This window comes from Macrotis lagotis, chromosome X, assembly GCF_037893015.1.
Source record: "Macrotis lagotis isolate mMagLag1 chromosome X, bilby.v1.9.chrom.fasta, whole genome shotgun sequence".
Lineage (NCBI taxonomy): Eukaryota > Metazoa > Chordata > Mammalia > Peramelemorphia > Peramelidae > Macrotis > Macrotis lagotis.
Genome location: NC_133666.1, coordinates 152,992,032 through 153,016,536, shown reverse-complemented (window position 1 = coordinate 153,016,536; position 24,505 = coordinate 152,992,032). Strand labels below are relative to the sequence as shown.

The window sequence follows — 24,505 nt, the reverse complement described above, 5'->3', positions numbered from 1 at the left end:
TACTAATTCCACTTTCCCATGTGAAGACCCTGTGGAACTGCTTCCAGGGGAGTCATGATAAGAATAGAAATGTCTAGGAGATCATGGACAATCATTCTTTAATTGGCTCCAGTCTGCTTTTTTGTTGTTCAGTCATTTTTTTAGTCATATATGGCTCTTTGTGATCCCATTTGTGATTTTCTTGGCAAAGATACCTAAGTGGTTTGCAATTTCCTTCTCCAACTCATTTTACAAATGAAGAAACCAAGGCAAATGGGGTTAGGTGACTTGCTAAGAGGCACATGACTAGTTAATGTCTTGAGGTCAGATTTGAACTCTGGAAAATCTTCCTGAGTTCAGGCTCAGCACTCTATCCATTGCACCTCCTAAATACCCATATTCTTAAATGATGCTAAATAAAATGAGAGGCAGAAAGGAAAGAACTGGAAGGAGAATTAATCATTTAGAACAGAAAAGCTAAACCTTGTTCAAGAAATTGACTCCTTGACAATTACTAGAGGTTCAATCAGAAAAGGAGTTTATGAAAAGTATTGCTTTTCTTAGTTGGGATTTAAAAAAAATGTTTGCTCACTGGGGAGGTAGGAGAGACAATTTGGTACTGAAAATACAATTGAAAAATAAAGAACCTTGCCCTAAGGTAAGGTTCTTAACATGGTGTCCATGGACTCTCAAGAAATGTGTGGGTAGAGTTTAGGTGTCAAGAAATCTGAATGGAAAAAACTAATATCATTATTTTCACTAACCTTTAATTGATATTTAGCATTTCTTTCAGTTATATTTAATATGATTATTGTGGATATGTAGTATATATGACTATTTTGAGAAAGTTTTCATTGACTTCTCCAAACTAACTAAAGGTCCATGACACAAAATAAGAGATAAGTACCCTTACCCTAACTGAATATTGTTTCTTGGCGTATTAACTATCATGATTAGCAAGACATTTAAAAACTGAGGGTTTTTTTGCAGTGTTAGTGGCACTATACACTTAAAAGGAACTGATTAACTCTGGAATTTCATGTGCTTCAATTAATTGTTTCCATAGCAGTAGTAGTAGACAACACAGATGCCAAATACATAATGCTTTTCTTGACAAATCCATTTAATTACCATTTGTATGTTTATGCTTTAGGAACATCTTAACCAGGGTGCATGATGTTTGAAAGACCTGGATGTATATTCTCCTCCTGCCATATTTCAGGGTTTTTTTTTCCTAAGACTTAGCTATTAAGTTATAGATGGATTGTGATGAAATGATTGATTTTTGATATATTAGAAAGATCTTGTTATAATGCCACTATGCCTGTCATAGTAAGTGCTTAAAAGCATGAAAGTAGAATTATAGGAAAGTCTACTGTATTGAAGATTTATTATTTTCCTCTGAGGAAAGAGAGGAGGTTATTGAAAGATTTATAGTTGTCTAGTTTGACTAGAGCTGATTTGTGTTTTGTTTTTTCTTTTTTACGTCTTGAAACACTTATTTTATAAACTTCAAGTAACCTTTTATTTTGAAATTTTCAATCTATTCTTTTAAATGGCTGGTTAGATTGTAAAGTTTTATTAAAAAAATTAAAATGTGTCCCTGCTCTGATCATGACCTATGCTCATTAAAGACATTTTTATCTTTATTTTATTTTATTTTATACCAGAAATCACATTTTAAATTTTTAGCCAAGTTCAGGAGCTTTGGATTACACAATGAAATACTATGATACTTTCAAAAAATAGATGGAATTACTGTGATTAGACTATTTGCCAGAAGCTAAGAAGCAAAATCTTCTTTTCTCCTGCTGCTGGGCCAACTATGCTGAAGCCTCAAATATCTTTCTATGAAAAATAAGGACAATAGGCAGAGGTGGGATGGAGCAAATTAATTCCCTCAAATTTTAAATTTCCTGTATGAACATTTATACTTCTGAAATCAGCAAACACCATAAACCAGGGTTTTTATTTGTTGTTTCTTAGACTGTCTAGGTTTAGGTAATGGAGAAAATGTTTGCATGTATGTTTAAGCCTTTTTTTCTATAAGTATTTATTGATATTTTTTGTTTCTTTTATCACCTTAGAATCCCAAATATTTCTTCCCCACTCCCTTCCAGAGAGCCATCCCATTTGACAAATAGCACATTTTTAGAGAGAAAAAAAATCAAAACAACTATAGCATTGAAAATGTTCAAAAATATGTGTAATGTGTAATACTTGTGGACCGCCCACCTCCAATGAAAGGTAGTTTGAGAGGGATGTCTTCTCTTATCTCTTCATTTCAGGTCTATTTGATTTATCTAATTTTGTTATATTTATTTTTGATTTTTTGATGTGTTCTTTCCAATTTCATTTACTGAGTATATTAGTTCTGCTTACTTCACTCTGCATCAATTCATATATATTTTTCCATGTTTCTCTGTATTTAGCACACATGTAATTGCTTATAACAATTTCATGTATCAAAATTTACAGAGTCATTCCCCAATTGATGGGCATCTACTTTGTTTTCAATTTTTAGCTATTGCAATATGTGTTGATGAAAATAATTTGGAGTATATGGGAAACTTTTTTCCCTTATGAATGATTTCCTTTAAGGTATAAGACCAGTAGCTCAAAGGGTATGGACATTAAAATCATTTTGTTTGTATAGTTCCAATTAACTTTTCAAAATAGTCACTTTCTTTCCAACTTTTTTTGTCATTTCTGGCCATTTTTAGAGTGTGAGATAAAACCTTTGCTCAACCCTTCTTTCTTATATTAGATCAAAGTAAGGTTCATCTGATGCTCACTCTCCCCCATCCATTCCTCCATACTTTTGAATAGTCTTCTCACATACCTCAATTATTAAAAACAGCAAATTTCATTCTTTATTCCTACTTTTTCTATTAGTGTATGCCTCCTTTTTTCATCCTTTTTTTTCACTATTTGCAGTCCTCAGAACAGAAACAATACATCCCACTCCTTAAGGTTCTTTGTTTTTCCAATTTAACTCACTCAATATCTTTCAAAGACATTAAGGCTCTGAAGGGATACTTGTTTTTTCACTCATTTAGAATGTTAGCACTATATATTATCATACAGTTCCTTCTAATTGCTGAATAATTTATCTTTCTAGGTTTCTCTTGATTCTTGTATTTATATTTCCTAGTTCTTACTTAACCCTGTCTTTTCATCAGAAATGTTTAGAAGTATACTCTTTTGAAGTATACTCTGAGGAATATTCTCACTTTTGTGGGGTAAGCTTTTTTCCCATTGTAAGTTTATATTTTTTGGCTTTTAAAAAATTGCATTTCAAAATTTCCTCTGGTTTTAAGTAGAAACTTCCAGGTCTTGTGTGATTCTGACTTGTGATTCCTTGGTACTTGAATTGTTTTTGCTGGATTCTTTTTTTTTTCAGTTTTTTTTTTTGCAAGGCAATGGAGTTAAGTGGCTTGCCCAAGGCCGCACAGCTATGTAACTATTAAGTGTCTGAGATCACATTTGAACTCGGGTACTCCTGACTCCAGGGCCAGTGCTCTATCCACTGTGCCACCTAGCTGCCCCTTTTGCTGGATTCTTAATTATTTTCTTTGATGTGAAAACTCTGGATTTTGGCTATGGCACTCCTTGGACTTTTGTCATTTGGAATTTCTATTAAGTTTGGTGGACTTTCTTTTTATCTTTGTTCTACCCTGACATCTGAGTATTTCCATTGTCATTTGGGAGTTGTCTGAACTTGACCTCTTTAATCTTAGTACTCCAACATTGGCCTCAGGAATGTAAAAGGCTAAACAATGCAAAATATTACAGTCTAACATTTTGTGCTATATGTAACACACAATTTCCTATAGACAATATTTATTGGTCCTCTTTTTTCTTTCTTCCTAAATGCAATCTTACCTCTCCAGATCATTTCCTTAAGGACAGAGGAGCATCACTGAGCTCTGATGGATGGGGAGTGGGAGGGAGGAAATTGAGTTAAAGCCATCTCAGTGTAATGTCCACACATCACAGAGTTATATCTACTGAAGGGAACATTCCAGGAAACCTCTAAATATTGTGAAGCCATAGAACAAGACTGATGAGATTATGGAGTGTAAAGGTTGGAGGGAGAGACTTTAGAGATCATGAAGTCTAAATCCCTGAGAAAGTGATGTGACCTATGCATGGTTAAGGAAATAGCATTTTACAAGGAGTACAACACTTGATTAGCAATCATAAGACCTTAATTCAGATCTCAAATCTACCACAACCACTCCAATTCCTTGGATTATGTGGAACAAGGAGTATCACCTCTCTGTGCCTGTATCATATGAAATTGGATTAGGTTACCTCTAGAGTAACTTCTATCTCTAAAAATGGTGTCCTATAATGGCAGTGTTTAGATTAGAGCTGGGGCCTCTTGACTTTTTTTTTTTAGGTTTTTTTGCAAGGTAAATAGGGTTAAGTGGCTTGCCCAAGGCCACACAGCTAGGTAATTATTAAATGCCTGAGGTCGGATTTGAACTCAGGTACTCCTGACTCCAGGGCAGGTGCTCTATCCACTTTGCCACCTAGTTGCCCCACCTCCTCACTCTTGACCTTGCTTTAAGACTTGATGCAGTTTCTGTAGCTCTTTCTACAATGATAACATTGGACAGAGGAATGGTCTGTGAGGACCACATATTAATAATATTCTATCAATACTGTATGAAGTGAATAGGTGAGTTGACCTGCAACAATTAATTTTTAAAAATAAAATTGCATTAATCCAAAGATAACTTTATTGTCATAATAGAATATAATAGAACACAAGTGACCAAAGGAAAACAACTAACAACTATGTGTATTTGTGAATGCACATGAATGTTGCATCCCTTTCCATAAGGAATTGGAATACAGATGAAATAGATGCTTGAAGGAAAGGACAGAAATCCTCAGCATATTATAGTTTAGGGACTGTCAGGGATGAATTTATCTGGAAGGGACAGTTTTCTTTTTTCCCCATACCTTAAAGAAGAAGGAACATTTTAGGAACTATGGGAATGTGTGATTGAATGAGAAAGAGAGGCCTGGGGAATACCAGGATGGTAAGCTATTCAGAGCCACTACTATAAACTTCTGTTGCTGAACTGAGTAGAAAACACATGGGACATAATATAATGTTCCTTGTTTGTTTGTTTGTTTAACAAAATTTGTGATGCTCCTATTTTTCTGTTCTTGGCTTTGCTATGATTCTTGTGCTGAGTTTCAATGTTTAATCTCTAACTTCTTTAAAAGTGCTTGTTTTATGTAAATAACATGTTTCTTTTTTAAAACCCAACTTTGTCAGTTTTTTTGGTTGGTTTTGTTGTCTATCTCAAATAACATTCATTGTTTTTTTTGTGTCCTATGGGAAATTAAGTGCATTAAGAGATGTTATGGTTGACCAGATACACAGAGAAAAAGAGGGGGAAATTGTTGGGAATATAGCTGGGGACTTGAGTTGATCAAGAGAGATTTTATTGACATGCATGATTAAGCTTCCCAAAAGTAAAGGAAAATAAATAATGGACTATACTGGCCATAGGATGAACCAGCGGTTTTCTAGTGGAAGAAGATTTATTCAAATGAACAGAAGTCCCCTCATTTGAGTCAGGGCCTCCAAACCAATTTTCTTCTTCTGTTTCTCTCCTAGAGAAAGTTTAAGTAATCCTAACCATTTACTCTTAGGAGCAGAGGGAAAACATTGGTCAAAGGAAAATTTATGCTCTAGGAGAAGTATAAAAGGAAGGACTGAGAAAGAGTGGTGCTGATCACAGGGATGGAAGTCCAAAGTCAGGTGAATTTTCACCAAAAAGCAGAGATATATGAGAGTGTATATTAGGTGTGTGTGCAAAAATGTATGTATATGTGTGAGTATACACCTGCATTTGTGAGCATGTGTTTGTGAATATTTCTATGTATATATATTTGTGTGTGTCTGTGTCTGTGTGTGTATATGTGTCGTGAGGGAGGGACAACCCTTTAATTTTGAATAGAGAACTCCTGATGAGAAATTTTCTCCACTAATGCAGACTGACACTGCTATTTAAGAATTTTAGAGAGTTACCTAGGACACAGAAAGGTTAAGTCACTTGACCAGGGTCGCACAGCCAGTTTGTTAGGACTTGATTCCAGGACTTCCTGATTACTTGTCTACTATGCCAAGCTGCAATAGATACAAATATAAATTGTGAGTGTGTATGTGTATATTTATATTTTAGCATGAAGTCAAGTAAATACATCTGGAAAATGCACATACCTTTGTATATATGACTTTAGGTTCAGAGAATTATAGAAAAGAGTTTTACTTTGTGACTAATATGAATGGGAGCAGCAGAACATAGCATAAAGACATTATAAGAAGATTTGTAACTAAAATATTAGCCAGTATAGAATATTTTTCCCTTTTGCTTTCAGTGTAATTATAGTTGCCACAAAATTCAGTTCTTAGACACAAGAAAACAATGATGGCAGCACAATTTTTAGATGATCATACTCTAAGAACTGTATTTTGTATACCTTTCAGAATATCTAATGATCCCCAAAAAGCCTGTGATCAAGAACAAATGATTTTAGGATTGTTTTGAATGGAAAATTCTACCCATATGCTGATCTGAGAGATTTCAGAGATGTCCTGAGGGATGCTGATCTGTTTTTAAAGCATACAAATTCTTTCTTTCATGTGCTTTTACTCTACCATAAAAGGTGAAGCTAATACTTTTAACCAAATTCCAACATGAGTAGCATCATAGATTTTTAGCCAGAAGGGACCTTAAAGATCATCTAGACTCCCCCTCCTTCCCCTTTCCAGATGAGAAAATGGAGGCCTAGAAAGATTAAATAACTTTCTTAAGGTTACATAAGCAGTAAATTACCAAACTAGGTTGAGAACTTGTGTCCTAAAATTCCAGAAAAAAGGTCATTTCCCACTGTACCACTACATCCTACATCTCAGAATTCCTTCATTACTTAGATTTTATGTAAAATTCTCATGTTCCCTCAAGGTAAACTGTCAAATGAGACACATTTCCCTTTCCTTAAAATTTTCATTCTTTTATTAAAGTCTATTGTTGAGAATTTAAAAAAATAGAATTCATATGCATTTTCTGATACTCACCTAATTTGCATAGATTTTTATCCTAATAAAGAAGTCTGAAGTTCATTACTGGAACTGTCAATGCCATTTTGGGATCCACCCAGTACTTTGGAGTTTTGTTTCCCTACCTGGGCCCAATAACCCCTGCCCACCCCACCCCCCATTCTTTTAATTTGAGAGAACCAATGTAGCACTTGGGATATCAATATATTATTTTTTATTATCACTATATGATTGGTTCAGCCCCTTTCCCTGTACTATATGTCCTCATCTTTCTTTTATGTTCCTCCTCACTGACAAGCCTTCATCGGTAATAAGCTGTAGCAATTTATGCCCACTAGATACTTTGGGTTACTTGTGATGGATTCTGCTCTTATAAAAAAATTAATATGCTATCATAATTTTAAAGACAGAAGCCCTGGAATCAGGACAGATGGCCTATGCTTTGACACAGCTGGAAGACTTGGAAATGTGCCTAAAAGAAGCAGAAGAAAAGGCTAAGACATTGACAGAGCAGGTAAATATCTGTCACTTGAATTGAAAATCTGTATTCTTATTGATCGATCAACAAACACTTCTAAAATGCTTACTTTGTGTGAGAAGACATGATGTTAAGTATTAGAATTACAAGATAAAAGCTCTTAATCTTCCTTCAAGACTTGCCATTCTAATGGAGGAGGCAACATTTAGTAATGTTATTATATGTGAAATGAAGACAAGTTTTGGAATGTGATGCTTTAGCATCTAAAAGTAGGTGGGGTGGGGTGGCGTAGTGGCGTAGTGGTTAAAGCGCCAGCCTTGGAGTCAGGAGTACCTGGGTTCAAATCTGATCACAGGCACTTAATAATTACCTAGCTATGTGGCCTTGGGCAAGCCACTTAACCCCATTTGCCTTGCAAAAAACAAAAACAAAAACAAAAACCTAAAAACCTAAAAAAAAAACCTAAAAGTAGGCGGGGCAGGGGAGATCAGGAAAAGTTTCCTGAAGAAGATAGCACATAAGCTGAGTCTTTTTTTAATTTTTAATTTTTATTATTTTTTTATTCATTCATTCATTCATTCATTTATTTTATAAGCTAAGTGTTAAAGGAAACCTGATGTTTCTGTTAAGGTCTGAGAAAACTCCCCAATTACAGAACAGAGGCACTCAACAGGATGGATATGCAATAGCAAGGGTTTATTAAACTAGCTCAAGCTAGGGTTCCATCCTAGGACAGGGCTAGGATCCTGGAACCCTGAGTAAAGTGAGGAGAGACCTTATATATGGTTCAGTAGGGGATTTCCAAGCATGTGCTGGTTGTCTTGAGATAGTGTGGTGTGTTATCATTGATGCAGGTCCTCGGGGAGGTTCCCTGTTGCATGGTCCGATAGATGACCAGGCAGAAACTTAGGAGCAGAATTTAGGCAAAAGTTCATAGGTTTCAAAACTCAGGGTCTTACATTTCAAGAGGTGGAGGGAGGGAGGCAGTACATTCAAAGGCATGGTAAAGCATCTGGTGCAAAGGCACAGGAGCCAGAGCTGGAGCATTTAAGGTCTATGTGTCTGAAACGCATAGTTGGAGGAAAGGAGTAAAATGTAGTAAATATAGAAAGGTAGAAAAGGGTCAGGTGGTGAAGAACTTTAAATATCAAATGAAGATGTTTAAATTTGATCCCAGAGGCAAGAAAATGCCAATGAAATTTGTAGAATAATAGGGTAACCTTGATAGACTTGGGCTTTATGAAGATCATTTTGGCAATTGAGAGGATGATGGAGTGGACTTGAGGGAGAATCTTGATTTGGGGAGACCAGAAAGAAGCTTTTTGCAGTAGTCTAGGTAAGAAGTCAGTGAGGCACTAAACAAGGAATCAAACAATTACTTTGTGTGTACTAAGTGCTGAGAATACAAAGAAAAGCAAAATCAGCCTCTGCCTTCCACCAGGAGCTCATTCAAATGGGAAGTAAAGATGTAAATAAGGAAGTCCTTACAAAATATGTACAGAGTAGATGGAAGGTAATTCATTTGGAAGAAAGAACAAATATTGGTCAGTATAGCTGCATCATTTAGTTTATGAAGGAAATGTAAAGTATAAGAAGACTGGTTCCAGCAGGAAGGGGCCAGTCTGTGAAGTACTTTAAATTACAAAGAAGACATTTCATGTTGGAAATAATAGGAAGTTGTGTGGAGGATGTTTTGGAATGGGGAGGAGTTGAGGCAGGGAGTGAAAAAAGAGACTTGTAATAGTTCAGGTGAGAAGGGATAAGGATCTGAACTAAGATGATGTCTCTGTGAGAAGATAGAAGGAGATATTTGTAAGAGATAGAAATGTATTAAATTAAATGTTTGTAAGAGATAGACATCCCTATTGTAATAGGTATTTTGGAGATAGAAATAACAGAATTTGACTACTGGTTGGAAATTTAGGATGAGGGAGGCTGAGTAGTCAAGTATGATATTAAGTCTTTCAGCCTGGATGATTAGTAGGGCTGTTCCCTTTAGAGTAATTCACTAATTTGAAAGAGGAAGGTTTTGGGGAAAAGATGAAAGATGTTTTTAGCTTTGTTGAATTTGAGGTGTCACTGAGACTTTCATTTTGAAATGTCAGCAGCCAGTAACATGGGAAATGGAACTGAAGAGAGAAGACCATCTAGTAAGTCTAGATCTATAGATCTGGAAGTCATCTGCATAGAGATGTTAATTGAACCCATAGGAATTGATGGAGAGGCAGAGAGAGGAAGAGAATGAGCTAGCTCTTTAGGGGTGCATCTATCTGTAAGTGAGTATGATATGGCTGCTGAATCATAATGGAGAATGAGGAGTGGTTCTTTAGGTAGCTGGAGATTCCATATAGCATCATAATATGTAGTAGGGAGGTTAAGGAGGAAAGAGGCCATTTGTTTGTTAGGATTAGGAGAGTTTTGGTAATTTTGGAGAGAGCACTTTCAATTGATTGAGTCAGTGAAAAAACTGAAGAACAAATTGTGAACTGCATTTTCAAGAGTTTGACTAATAAATGGAGGAGAGATTAAGATTGTAATTAATGAAAGTAGAATGGGGATTTGAGAGTGGGAGAGAATTAAGGTTTGTAGACAGTAGAAAAAGAATCAGTATAAATAGTAGAGAGGAACAAATTGAAGATTAGAGGGAGACTGGTTAATATAAATTTAAGTATATTCTGTTAAATTTTGCAATATTTCCTCCTCTCAAATCAATTGCTTCTTACCTTTGAGCAACCCTTTATTGTAAAATAGATACCCTCCCTGTATTTCATTTGTCTTAAATAATTAATGCATTCATTTTTTTAAAGCAATTTAAGCAATTAACAGATATCAGACCTAAGATATACAGACACACACACACACACACACACACACACACACACACACACACACACAAACACATATATAATGTAAGAGGCAATAGTGGACAAGAGCATATTATGGAATCAGGGAGATCTGAGATTAGATCTTTTATACATAGCAGCAAGTCATTTTATCTCATAGTGCAATAGATGACTCTCTCTAAGCTTCTAAATTATAATTGAATTTCTGATCTGCATTGGTGGAGATGCAGTGAGGTGATGTAGGGGTTAAAATGTTAAACATGGACTCAGGAAGATTGCAGGGTTTAAAACTGGACTCAAAGACAAGTTGTATTTTAGTGGGGGAGAAGTGGGATCTCCAATAGAGATTGAGAGGCCTTCAATAGTGAATGAATTCATGTACAACCTGGAATTTAAAACTGCTCAGGATTTATTATAAAAGTTTACAAAATAAGGAGATTAAAAACTTTTCTCCTAGTTAAAAAAACAGCAAGCACTTTGAAGCCAGAAGTAAATAATAAAAGGCTAGGAGAGGTTGTTTTAGGAGACAGAGACAAACAGAAAGAAGATAAAGAGAGAGGAAGAAAGAGTCAGGGAGAGCTGACTGGGCCAGAGAGAGCATGGACAGACCTGAGGAGAGTTTAGGTCAGGGTTTTATAGTCTTGCCCATTTTCTGGGTACTAAGGGCAATGGGAAAATCCTTCCCTCCTTATATGACTGAAACTAGGTAAAAAGGTTGGAAACTGGGGGTTGGGAATGTGGAGCCAGTACAAATTTTACATTTAACAATGGAACAATAGGAATCAATTTACATCCCAGGCGCAGATATCATTTTACAAAACTTAATAATATAAAGGATCACAAAATCTGCTTCCAAATACAAATCCTTCCTGAATCATTACTCTATCAAATTATTTGGACTCAGATTATATCTGAGCTTTCCAGATCCATTTGGAGAGGAATACATTGCATAGGGAACTCAACTGAGGTAAAGTCCATTGGATGTTGGCCATGAGGACTGGCATAACTGGTTGGCATCCTGCAGAGACTGCTATTGGAGATGTATAGCTAGTAACCTAGAGAAATGAATCTCAGAGAAAAGACTGAGTAAGCAAAACCAGAGAGGGCTATTTAACAGAGACCACAGTAAGTAGAGGAAAAAAACTAGAAGATCTATAAACAATAAGAATTATATTTTATGATCCTAAGCAAGTATCAGAATACTTTTCATAAGAACATGGGTTCCAATATAACCCAGATTCATTAATAGTTGACACATTAAGTTGTAACCAAAAACTCTAGAATAGTATAATCAAATGTACTGAATAACCATTTTAGAATTGAACATATCTAATAAGTAGTTGGCAATAAAATTTTCTATTTTAACTTTAGTCATGTTTAGAATGAATCTATCCTTTAAAGTAGTTAAAAAATAGACCAATAACTATTTTCCTGATACAAACAATCATGCTGATATTTCTTTTCCCTTAAGGGAATTTGTTGTGATAAAAAAAATCACCCCCCCCGCAAAAAAAAATCACATCCTATGTTTAAAAAAAAAAGCCAAGACTAAATACTTGCCAATTATTAAAGATTTAGAAGATAGAGTTCCAATAGCTCATTCTTAATTATTGAGCACTTGGTATTATTATGGCAATTTGTTATTAAAGAGCACAAGGTGACATGAGGACATGTTCCTTTTTGTATTAGATGCCCGTTACAGTCAGAGGTTCCAGACAATCCTTTTCAATGAGCCAGGTTTCAGATCTGCCAGGTGAGTGCTTCCTTTAAAAGGAATACTCAGCTGAGACTGCAGTATTGAAGACAAACCCCACAGAGCTAATGGCTTCATTGGAATGTTATCTTTCTATTTTGACATACATGATGTCAGACAGATCAATTATCAATATATTGTAATATAACAATTACCTATAACCAGAGCTTCAGGTGACTTGTATACTAAGAGAATCAGAATGTGCCAATCTGTGATTAGTATTAGGTATCAACAAAGAGATCCAGAGAAGAATCATAATTCAATTGTTGCTCATGTTCAAGGACAGTGCATAAGCAGAATTTGAGAGCTAAAAATACAATAATCCCAATTCTCATTTAGAATTGGATTTTTTTATAAAAGCAGCTTTTTTGCAATGAAACCATTTAGTTATTAACCATGTTTAAAATAGATATACTTACCATTTGCTTTCAGAATTTTTTAAAAATCCATTATAGCATCTTAGATGACTTTAAATTTTCCAACACGTGTTATTAACTCTAATATAATAAAACAGTAGTAAGAACACCACTACTTACAAGATTTTGCAAAACAATTTTTCCATTATTACATTATACATGAACCCACATATCTACATGAAGTTCAATACATAGTTTAAAATTTCAGCGATCTCAGAGGGAAGTCATAATTTTTTTATATTTCCATTATTACCCCCTTCTAAGTATTTAATTATCACATAACTGATAAAGATTTCTTCACATTTTACTTACAGGGGGCTACACAATTTTTTTTCCTTATTACCCAATCATATTTCAGACTCCACCCCCCCAGCAGAAAGCATCCCATAATGAGGACATACTTTCCAGTTTCCTAATTCTTCACTAATTCTCTCTGTCTGCAATTACTATGAGGGAAGAAATCCACAACTTTGACTTCTTTAAAATTAAATATATAATTACTAATTTATATTAAACATAAGATACTTATGCTAACATCCTATTCCCTTGGAACAAAACCAAACAATAAAAAGGTTTCCTTAACTTAAGGTAAACCTTATCTTTTACATTTTGTTTTCTATGCTTATTTACCTCTATCCCAAATATATTTCTATTTTCAAAAAGAAAATGAGAATTTTCAAGGATTCAATCTTATATATATGTTAATTTTTTAAAAGCCCAATTAACTCTTATTATGGATGCCAGGTAATATTACATTTACATCAAACAAGATTTCAGATTGATGCATTTACTTATTTTCAAACAATAGATGTTAAGTAGATTTTACTTTAGTCATATATATGTATATTCCCTTCCATAACATGTAAATGAGACAAGGTTATTATAAACTTTATTCTTTCACCAACAAAAAGATCTTGTGAGATTGTTGACAATGTATTATCAAGATTAGTTTAACATTAAAACAAATCAGTTCACAGAATTTGATAAGCCCACTACATAAATTCCTTTTACACAGTTCCTGACAAAATTTCTCTTTCCCAAAAGAAATCAGCAAATATTCCTGATTACATAATTATTATTATTCAATATCATAGATAGATTTCTAAATTCTTCACATGCAATAAATCCCCATTTCCACAAAACTCCTGATTATCACTTCCCTTTCATTACCCTTACAAAATAATCAGTTATTAATTCCAGGTTTCAATATTATTACAGTATTCAAATAGCTTATATGTTTATTACAGATAATCGAATAATTATAAGTCTGCAAAGGTTTATCACATAAGTGATAAAAATTCTCAGCATTTCACCCATCAACAAATTTTCTTGCTAGAAGCTACATAATATTAGATTGGTTGCTATCTTTTAAGGCATCTTGAGGGCAGAAAGTCTGCCTGACTATTGTCTTTCTGAGTTGCAATTTACATGGGGGAAAGTCGACCAAATCAAATTGATCCTTATTTCCACTACTTGAAGTTGCAATCATAAAGAAATGAAACAGTAAAAATTGCTCAGTCTAATTAACAAAGGTTGCAAATAGCTACATTTTTCTAAACCCAAGATAAGAGGTAAAGTCTCAATTAATTAACATAGGCTAAGTCAATTACTATTAGGTTAACAAAAACTTAGTTCACAGGTGAGAACATTTCAAAAGGTATTCATCACAAAGCTTGTAAATTACACACATACTTTCAAAGGTAAAGGGATGAATAAAAGACACTATTCTGTCCTTTTGTCTGGCAGCTAGCAAAGTGTGTTGCTCAAAAAACCCCAAAACTTCCTATAGAAATTCATCTAGAACTTGATTTACTAACTTGATTTACAGATAGTTAGTCTGCAATTTCTAACTGAGGTCAAATGTATTAAAATTCCCTAGTAAGGAGGTAGACTCAAATCCTATTAATTACTTAATTTTAAATTAGCCTTTTTTAAAAACAAAACAAAACAATTAAATCTGAAACCCCAAAATAAAAGGAATAAATATTTAACTTGATCTTAACAATCAGGAATAGACACGGGTTTTAGACACAGACATACACACTTTGCCACTCCCTCTGATCTTGGAAAATTAATTTGACCTCTCTTGTTCTCAATTTCCTCATCTCTCAAAAGAAATGTTGATCTAGAATGATATGCAAGAACCCTTCTAGCTTTAACTTTTTTTTTTTTTTTTTTAGGTTTTTGCAAGGCAAATGGAGTTAAGTGGCTTGCCCAAGGCTACACAGCTAGGTTATTATTAAATGTTTGAGACCAGATTTGAACCCAGGCACTCCTGACTCCAGGGCCGGGGCTTTATCCACTATGCCACCTAGCTGCCCCTAGCTTTAACTTCTATGGACATAATTGTTTTTGAACAAAAGTTCAAAATTATGTAGTGAGATTTTAGGAAACCCTGGCCAATTCACCAAAACCTCAAACCCTTTCCCAACTCTCCAGGCCAGGGGAGGGATATGAAAAAAAGTCTTGCTGAAAAACTAGAGTGAGAGCTTTGATTTAAAATATATTTTTAAATCACACACATACACACAGACATATATTTATATTATTAATTTTGAATCATACTGATGCAGGGAAAATTTGTGTTTGGAAGCAGCTTTGTGATCCTTTATATTGTTAAAATTTGTAAAATGTTATCTCCTCCTAGGATATAAACTGACTACTGTTGTTAAATGTAAAATCTGTACCCAGCTCCTCATTCCCAACCCCCAACTTCTAACCTTTTTACCTGGTTTTGTTCATTTAAGGGAGGAGGGATTTCCCCTTTGTCTTGAGTATCCAGAGAATGGGCAAAACTATAAAACTCTGACCTAAACTCTCCTGGGGCTGTTGATGCTCTCTCTGACCCAGTCAGTTCTCCCTGTCTTTCTCTTTATATTCTTTCTTTCTGTCTGTCTGTTTCCTAAAACAACCTTGCCTGCCCTTTTGCTATTCGCTTCCGTCCTCAAAGTGCTTGCTGTTTTTTTTAACTAGGAGAAAAGTTTTTAATCTCCATACTTTGCAACCTTCTATAATAAATCCTGAGCAGTTTTAAATCCCAGGGAGTATGTGAATTCATTCACTATTCAAGGTCAATCTCTATTCGAGATTCTACTTCTGTCCCACTACAGTATGACCTAGGTAAGTCACTTAACCCTGTTTGCCTCAGTTTCCTCATTTATAAAAATGAGTTGGAAAAGAAAATGCAAACCTCTCAGTATCTTTGCCAAGAAATTCCAAATGGAATTGTGAAGAGTCAGACAGGAAACAACTGAACAACAATAACATTGGCAGAAGGAGCTTACCTACTGGGAATTCCTCACTGTGATGATCATAGTTCTAAACCAAAATAACAATAATTGACTTTCATGTAATGCTGACTTTATGAACTAGTTTCTTTGAACCAGTGAGGTTTATTGGTAAAGAGGTTTTTTTGGGGGACTTTGGTAAAAGAATGAAATTAAAGTTCCCACATAGGAAAAAACCCATATACATACATACATACATACATACATATATATATATATAATGTTTTTACATATTTTTGTGTTGTGTGTATATGGATGTATAGAATGTGTCTATATGTGCACACATATATACACACATTTACCACACAGCTCTTCTATAAGATAAAATTGAGTCTTGGATTTTTTCAGTACCCTCACTGAAGGAAGACACAGCTGGAATTATGTTTCATTAGCATTTTAATTCTATAATTGAATTATTGTCAACAATTTTAATTGAAATTATTAAAAAGTAATCTAGATTTGTCCACATTCATTGTTGTTGTGGTGGTGGTGTAAAGTCTTGGAGGAGAGGATTGATTTGTTAGATGGGCAGTTACTTAGAGTCTGTTATGAGGCATCTGCCCTGAACCTGACCTTGAAAGGATTTGAATGGCAAAGGAAGAAAAGGAAGACAAAGAGAGGAGCCTTGGGGAGAATAAGTAAGAGAGAGAGAGAGAGATTATCAGGAGAGTTTGCTGAGAGTTAGACTGGCAGGGATTGAGTCAGTTCTAGTGTTGAAATGATTCTGATGCCAGGTCAGGAAGTCTGATCTGAGCACAATCTATCAACTGGGCAAGAAAGGAGAAAGAACAGAGAAGAAAAATCCTCCTCCCCCTTCCCTTTTTCCATCTGTGATCCTCTTGTGTTTGTTGTCATTTACTCATTTTACCTTCCTGCTTCTACCTATTCCTGTCTGGCTATTTGAAAAGGAATTTTAGGTGGCAACAAGAAAGGGATCTGGAAGCTTCAGTCTTTTCCTAAGTATTCTTTATTTTTATGTCATTAAAGCATGGGAAAAAAAAAACCTCTTTTCAATGAAATCTTAAATTGTTTGTGATGTTAATTAACATAATTAATATACAGATAAATAGATAACATGAGATGAGAAGAACAATTATTCTGAGAATAAGAGCATTTTGCCAGTAGAGTTGGATTGTAGACCTGAGAGAAGCAAAATGGAGGGGCTGGTGCTGTACTACTATAAACCTCAAAGAAATAAATATCAGGGACTTAATATAGACAAATATCCTTAGACCAGTTTTCTGTTCATTTTATCAAAGAAATCATAAATTCAGAAAGACCTCTGATAATAAGCAGCTACTTTAGTTTCAGAGACTTTGATGATTTGTTATTTTTATGGGATATCAGGTTCAAAATAAAGTAATGTCTAAAAGGCTGGGTGGGCCGGTGAAGTGGACTGGTACTGAAGATGTTGAGCATGCCTAGAGGCCTAGCAGAGAGGGCTTTATCTGGACAGATGAAGTAAGTGAAACTATACCACCCTAGTAGCCAAACAAAGCTATTGGTACCCAAATGTGTTCATGTATTTTTCTCCTGCAATTGCTGAGTAAAGGACCATTCATCCATAACTGTATTCATCTCTTTCTGCACCTGACATAATGTGCATCTCTATAAGTAATTGTACTAGATGACCCCCAAGCTCTGCTCTGAATTTTAAGATTTATGATTCTTTGTTGTTATTTTTTCAATCCTAAAACCATATAACATATAATAGAAAACAATCAGGTTTTTCTTTTTTTTTTCAAAAGTTTGTTAAGTTAAATTGATATTAAATTAAAATCATTCATAATACAAGATTAATTAATTATGTACTACATATTAATTACATACTAGCACAAATGTTGGGGAAATACTACTAGACTGTAAGCTCAGTGACAGCAGGGATTCATCTTATCTAAACTTTGCCACTCCCTCTGACCTTGGAAAACTAATTTGAGCTCTCTTGTTCTCAATTTCCTCATCTCTCAAAAGAAATGTTGATCTAGAATGATATGCAAGAACCCTTCTAGCTTTAACTTCTGTGTTTTTTTGTATTCTTTAATTTTTTGAAAAAAATGAATAAAGCATTTATTGTTCCTGGCCTCAAAGATGTAAAAGAGAAAATGTATGTGAGAGCTTTTAATAAATTACAAAGTAGAGCAGCTAGGTGACTCAGTAGATAGAGCACAGGCACTGGAGTCAGGAGGACTTGAGTTCAAATCTGTTTTCAGATACTTAATTGCCTAGCTGTGTGACCTTGGGCAAGTCACTCTTAACCCCATAGCCTTAAAAATAAAAATAAATAAATTTCAAAAAGAATTATAAAGTATTATTATTATCATCATCACAATGAGCCCAAGGAGAAACAACAAAAAATTGTGGCATTAAGAAAAATATCACAATTGTATTAGATTAGGTTTTTTAAAATTCCTTAAATTGTTGCCACTAAATTTGCATTGCAAGAATTTTCAGGATCCTTGCTAGCCTCTACATGTTGTAGACACTTCAGCTTGTCTACTCAAGTGTGTGACACACTAATAAACATACATGTGTCTCACAATTTCACAGATGACATATATTTAGAGTCTCCTAATGAGCTATGGGACCCAGAGTTTGGGTAAGATCGGATGCAGTATTATACAGAAAAGGGTATATTTTTTAGCCAAAGGAAAAAAGATATTTAAACTATTCCAAAGGCCAATAGCTAGCCACTTGATTCAGATCAAAGTAGACAATATCTTATTTGTTTGCATAATTAGATAATTAACATTTTTTAAGCTTCTACTACTTGCATTTTCAGATTGGATAATAGAGGTGAGTGAATTCCTAGGAACAATTCGAAGTCTCATGTTTTTTTTCCCTTTAGCAATAGTAAAGTGATTGGGGGAGGGGAGGTACTGAAGGAGACCTTCAGTATATTCAATGTAATACAGAAAAGAAAGAAATTCAGCAGCAAATATAGCACAAAATTGAGGGAGTTATGTTTTCCCCCAATCCACTTTTAACATTCCAAAGTTTCCAAAAACAAGTGAATGAAAATGGTCATTGGTATCACTTTGAGAAGTGCCTCTTGAGCTTATTTCTCTAAAATCATATTGCTGGCATTTCAAATACTCTTTTTAATTAAGTTCACCATTTCATTAGAATTAGTAATCTTTAGAGCTACTATTGAAAAAGATTAATTAAAATATAGACACTGTACTCAAAGTAATTAATCTTGGATTTTTGCTTTCACTAATTCTTTAATTTGAACATTAGAGAACAAAACTGAAAGAAGCATTCTCTTCTCCTTTCCTGTTCAAATGGTCATTTTTAAATCATGAAAGTATTTGAGTTTGCCTTTGTTGTGGGAAGTTGTCGGGGGGAGGGAAGGCTGATCAAAAATTAATAGACTATTTCTTCATATTTTTCCTTAATAGGAATTGGAATACCTGTCTCAGGCAGTCAAACATTTGTCCACTGGGTGCCACTGTCTTCCTTAGCAGGTTAAGACATCAAGTGTTTCCAAAATGTCAGATTTTCTTTAACATCAAGGATTAATTATGTGCTACTTTTTTCCCCTGAGGAATTTTCTTGATTGTTATGCAATGCTAACTTAATGAGAATGGATTCATCTTGGGGAATTTCATAATGGTTTCCTAATGATCAGGAGAATCACATATATAAAAAGAAGCAAAATGTTTTTAATTGCAAAAAGAACAGTCAAGACCCCCTAGTCTTAATGGCCATAAATAATTTTTTTAATCACTAAATGGGAATTTTTTTTTAGGTTTTTGCAAGGCAAATGAGGTTGTGGCTTGCCCAAGGTCACACAGCTAGGTAATTATTAAGTGTCTGAAACCGGATTTGAACCCAGGTACTCCTGACTCCAGGGCAGGTGCTCTATCCACTGTGACACCTAGCTGCCCCAAAATGGGAATTCTTAAAGGAACATTAGAAAAGCACATTGGATTCCTGAGGTATAGTAGGGTTAATACTACCAACATAGGGGTGGCTGGGTGGCACAGTGGATAGAGCACCTGCCCTGGAGTCAGGAGTACCTGGGTTCAAATCCGGTTTCAGACACTTAATAATTACCTAGCTGTGTGGCCTTGGGCAAGCCACTTAACCCCATTTGCCTTGCAAAAAAAAAAAACCTAAAAAAAATTACTACCAACATAGTTGCAATTATGGTTTGTATACAAAGGAAGGATTTAGTTTAGGGATGGGAACTTTTAAAAGTAGCACAGAAATGTATTAGAAACCTTTATTTTGCAAATGAAAGCATTTGAAAATGTCTTGGACTGTCAGGTGGACACCAGATGCTTGGTTTGGGGAGATAGTATTGCCAGGTTATGGGGAACTCCTGCTTTTCCTTCTCACACTTCTTCTCCATCAGAATTCTAGGTTTTGCCTAATGCTAAGTAGCAAATTTTTACTTTGTTGAATGAGATGTAATGTAGACTATTTAGCTTTATCCAACTCTGACCATTTTAAAGTTATTTGACATCAATCCAGAGGAATTGCTCCCTTTTCACTTTGAATCAACTTTAGCAATATTGTTTAACTTGGAGGATCAAGAATATGGAGGCATGATCCTGTCATTGAGAAGGGTAAATCTTACTGAAAACCATTATTAAATTCCAGATTTTCTTGGTGTTTTTTGGTTGTTGTTTTTGGTTTTTTGCAAGACAATGGGGTTAAGTGACTTGCCCAAGGTCATATAGCTAAGTAATTATTAAGTGTCTAGGCTTGAGATTTGAACTCAGGCCCTCCTGACTCCAGGGCTGGTGCTCTATCCACTGTATCACCTAGCTGCCTCTGTCTTGGTGTTTTACAGGGCTGCATGGGATCATAGGAGAATAGATTTAGAGATTCAAGATAAGTCAGAAATAATTTTGTCTAACTTCCTCCTTTTATAGATGAGGAAACTGAGGGACAAAGAAGTGATTTTCTCAAAGTCATTACAGGTAATATGTGAGAGAAGCCAAATTTGAACCCAGGCTAGTTAACTCTTAACCTGAGTGTTCTATGGCAATACTCCTCCAGCAAAAATCTGGGCCTTAGTCTCTCCCTTCCTCTAATTTCTCTCGTTGTCTTCTTCAACAAGGGCCTAAATAAGATAGTGTAATACTTAAAGGGTTTGACAAACTTTAAAGCATTGTATAAATGATCATTGTTGTAATTATAATAGTAGTAGTAGTAGTAGTAGTAGTAGTAGTAGTAGTAGTAGTAGTAGTAGTAGTAGTGTAGTCATAGCAATAATAGCAGCAGCAGCAGCAGCAGCAGTAGCAGTAGCAGTAGTAGTAGTAGTAGTAGTAGTAGTAGGATGGAGGAGGAGGAGGAGCAGTAGTTGTTGCTTATTATATATTTGTTGAAGGTCAGGTTTGACTAAGCTTCAGGTTTGGAATAGGAATGAAATAAATCTCTTGCATATCATCCAATATTTAATAAAAGAGTTTACTCATTTACAGAATGGAAGAATATGAGCAAGTATGGATACAGTTTTTCTTTGTGTTGGCCATAGTGACAGGTCAATCAAAAGTGGGAAGATGCTTTTGGTTTTCTGATTCTCACACTAGTTTGTGTGCTTGGGCATGAGGAAACTATATTAAAAGAAGCCCTGAGTCTTATTTCCCTGTACCAGTTATGTCTCTCTAGAGTAACATCACAAAAAAAGATAATCTCATCCATGTTTGTCATTTCTTCTTCATCTCCCACCCCTTGATGGGAAGGTCCTAAACATCTCTAGAGAACATACCACTTATACTGTCCATGGGACTGTTACTAGATAGCCCTGAATCTCAAGATTGGAAAGTTTAACGTAGTGAGCACAAGAAAAGGAAAAGAACAATAGAAAAATAGCAGAAAATAGAACAGCAATATATCAAATGTACCAATCCCTTGAAGAAGTGACAGAATGTGGAGAACAAAGCCCAGCAATTCAAGCCTCATCTCCCTCCTTTGGAATGATAGAATGCTTGATAAGGATTAATCATTAGGCCCATGAGATGGGTCCAAAGTTTTACACTTCATAGTGAACAGCCCAATATAAAGTGGTGACAGTGAACATGAGAGGTACCAGGAGCATTAGAGTAATAGTATAAATGCTATTTTTGGCTATTCTAGTCTGGACTTAAGCTAGGCCAATTGAGTAATTTAGGATTAATTCTAAAATTCAATAAAGTACTTATGAATTATAAAATGTGATTAAGACCAATATTAAAAGAGATGAAAGGAACAGAAACAAGCACTTGGTATTTAGAATAGGGATTGCTGAGGAAAAGAGGAAGGGAAAAAGTGGGATGAGGGCAGAAGGAAAACAAAAGTGAAGGGGCTCCAGTCATATCTGAGCACAAAAAGCACTATCCTCAGCAATAAGTTAACCAAAGCATTTTTTCTAACCACAACCCCCATTCCACATAAAACTAATATAATTCTTTCCATATGGACACTTACTACAAGGTCATCTGTAGTAAGATAGTTAAGAGATAATAAAGAGCTTCTATGCAACCTCTCCCATTACTGAAATCTCCTTGTATCATCCCTACTTAATACTTTTTCTTTTTAGGTTTTTGCAAGACAAATGGGGTTAAGTGGCATGCCCAAGGCCACACAGCTAGGTAATTATCAAGTGTCTGAGAGCGGATTTGAACCCAGGTACTCCTGACTCCAGGGCCAGTGCTTTATCCACTGTGCCACCTAGCCGTCCTACTTAAAACTTTTCACTTCACCAGCCAGGCTCCCCCAGACAAGAAAGCTCATGCTTTCAGGGTATATTATATCTTTTTGCCTTTAGAGGTCATTGCTAAAAGACTGCTCCATTTTCTGGACAAGGCCTAATCTTTTGCCTGAAAGCTAATTATCTCCCAATAACTCTAGACCTTAGCCCTCCAAGCCCCCCCCCCCCTTTTTTTGTCAACTGGGGGAAGCACCCAGATAGTAATCTTAAAAAACCTTATCAATTCCAGATTAAACAAATGGTTACTGTAAACCTGACTACACTGCTATGCATCTCTGTCCATTCTGCCAAGACCTTGTTGCTACCTGTTCTGCTTCAACCTACTCCACTGCTTATGATCCTGAGGTCTTTTGTCTTTTCCATTCTTCTGACTGTCCGTATCACTGCCCCAATTCTACTGAGACCAGTGACATTACCCATTATTCTGTAGTCAACCAGAGCCTCCCCATGTTAGTGATTGTGGATGCAGCAGCTGTCTCCTGTGCTGAGGCCTGAGGAATTCTAACTTTTTCTCTGTATCTACTCTGCTGGGGGTAGCAATGTTGTGTCCAGTTAGTTGCTGTTGGGAGCTCTTTTTCTAACAGTTACCACTGGGACCTGGGTCCAAGGGTTGACCATGACAATGCCATGGGGTATTATTATTTCCCCCTTGTGATGGGACCTGAGCACCAAGTCAGGCTGGTGTCCTGGGGAAGCAGCCTGAGCAAAGCTCACCTTTACAGGGGCTTGAACACAGTTCTCCAGCCTGTGCCAAAACTCAAAGAATATCCTCCTTTGCCAGAGTTTAAGAGGATAGGAGCTGTGCTACATTCTGTTGAAGGTCATGATGTCTCAGTTCCTGACTGATCCGCTGCATTGACAATGCCAAGGATGACTTGGGCAAGAATGACTTGGGAAACTAGAAGGGACTCTGATTACAAAGGAAGTGCTTAAACCTCTCTCAGTCAATAATCATCTTTTTCAAGGTCAAAAATTCTTTCTGCAAGCTTTAACTCTAATTAAGGGACTCACAAGCTCTTGATGTTTTGAGAGTATAAAGGCTGCTGACTAGGAGATGCCTTGCCCAGGATCATTCAACCATGTTCAGGAAAAGGCACAAAACAAAAGGCATAGCCAGAGACTTCTTTAGATGCTTTAGATTCCTTTTCAAAATATTTATCATTTCTGCTAGAGGTAGGGAGGCCACCCTGGAGGCAGGGGCTAGCTCTTGAGGGTCTCACTTTTGCCTCTCACTGGAAGTACCAAGGAGAAAGAGAATTCTGGTTCACTGGATAACCACAGATGTCTCTCTTTTTAAATGGATATTGCCTCCTGCTCTCCCTCTCTCTTTTTTGTCCTTATTAAATTAACTGGGGGAAGGATCCATTTGGCTATTTTCCAAATGCTTAAGCCTTGTCTTTTCAAATGTCTCAGTCTGTCACATCAGATTCCTAAAAAAGTACACATGCCACAGTTGGCCAATATCCTTTTCAAATGCCATATGAAAAGTCCCAAGCAATTCATTCACCACAGCTCTTAGACAATACTCAAATGACAATTCCTAGCACTGTCATGTCCTGTGGTAGATCAAGAGATCACTCTCACCCTTCCCCAAAGTAAAATATATGCAAATTCAATAAATGATAGTTTACATTCTTCAGGTCTTGTTTCTTTAAAGGTGCAGAACACATCCATATCTCAACACTACAGATTTACCTTCTTATCCTCCCCAGTTCAACAGGGAGGATTCCAGGGAATGTGATCAGCACTATCAGAAGTCCCAGTAAAGCCCCAGTGACTAAGGTGTCTAAGGCTGGATCAGGTCCTTCTGATCCAGGGCTGGTGCTGCTGGAACCAAATAAAAAATAAAGTTCCAGATTATCAATCTAGATAATTAACCCTTCTATTAAGCATCAATTATTTGGGGTAGCTAGGTGGTGAAGTGAATAGAGTACCAGTCCTGGAGTCAAGAGGACTTGAGTT

The 24,505-nt window shown here is 35.7% G+C and overlaps 1 protein-coding gene across 3 annotated transcripts in view; it reads left to right on the top strand.

Annotated features, from left to right (window-relative positions):
* Nucleotides 1-24,505, top strand: part of CCDC192 (coiled-coil domain containing 192) — a 392,505-nt gene that overhangs the window by 90,358 nt on the left and 277,642 nt on the right. For all 3 annotated transcript variants that reach the window (XR_012471565.1, XM_074201098.1, XM_074201099.1), the window contains exon 2: nt 7,473-7,580. Coding sequence is in view for 2 of the 3 variants with exons in the window: in XM_074201098.1 (XP_074057199.1) it covers nt 7,473-7,580 (108 nt within the window). In the remaining variant the exon portion in view is untranslated. The remainder of the gene's footprint in view (nt 1-7,472; nt 7,581-24,505) is intronic.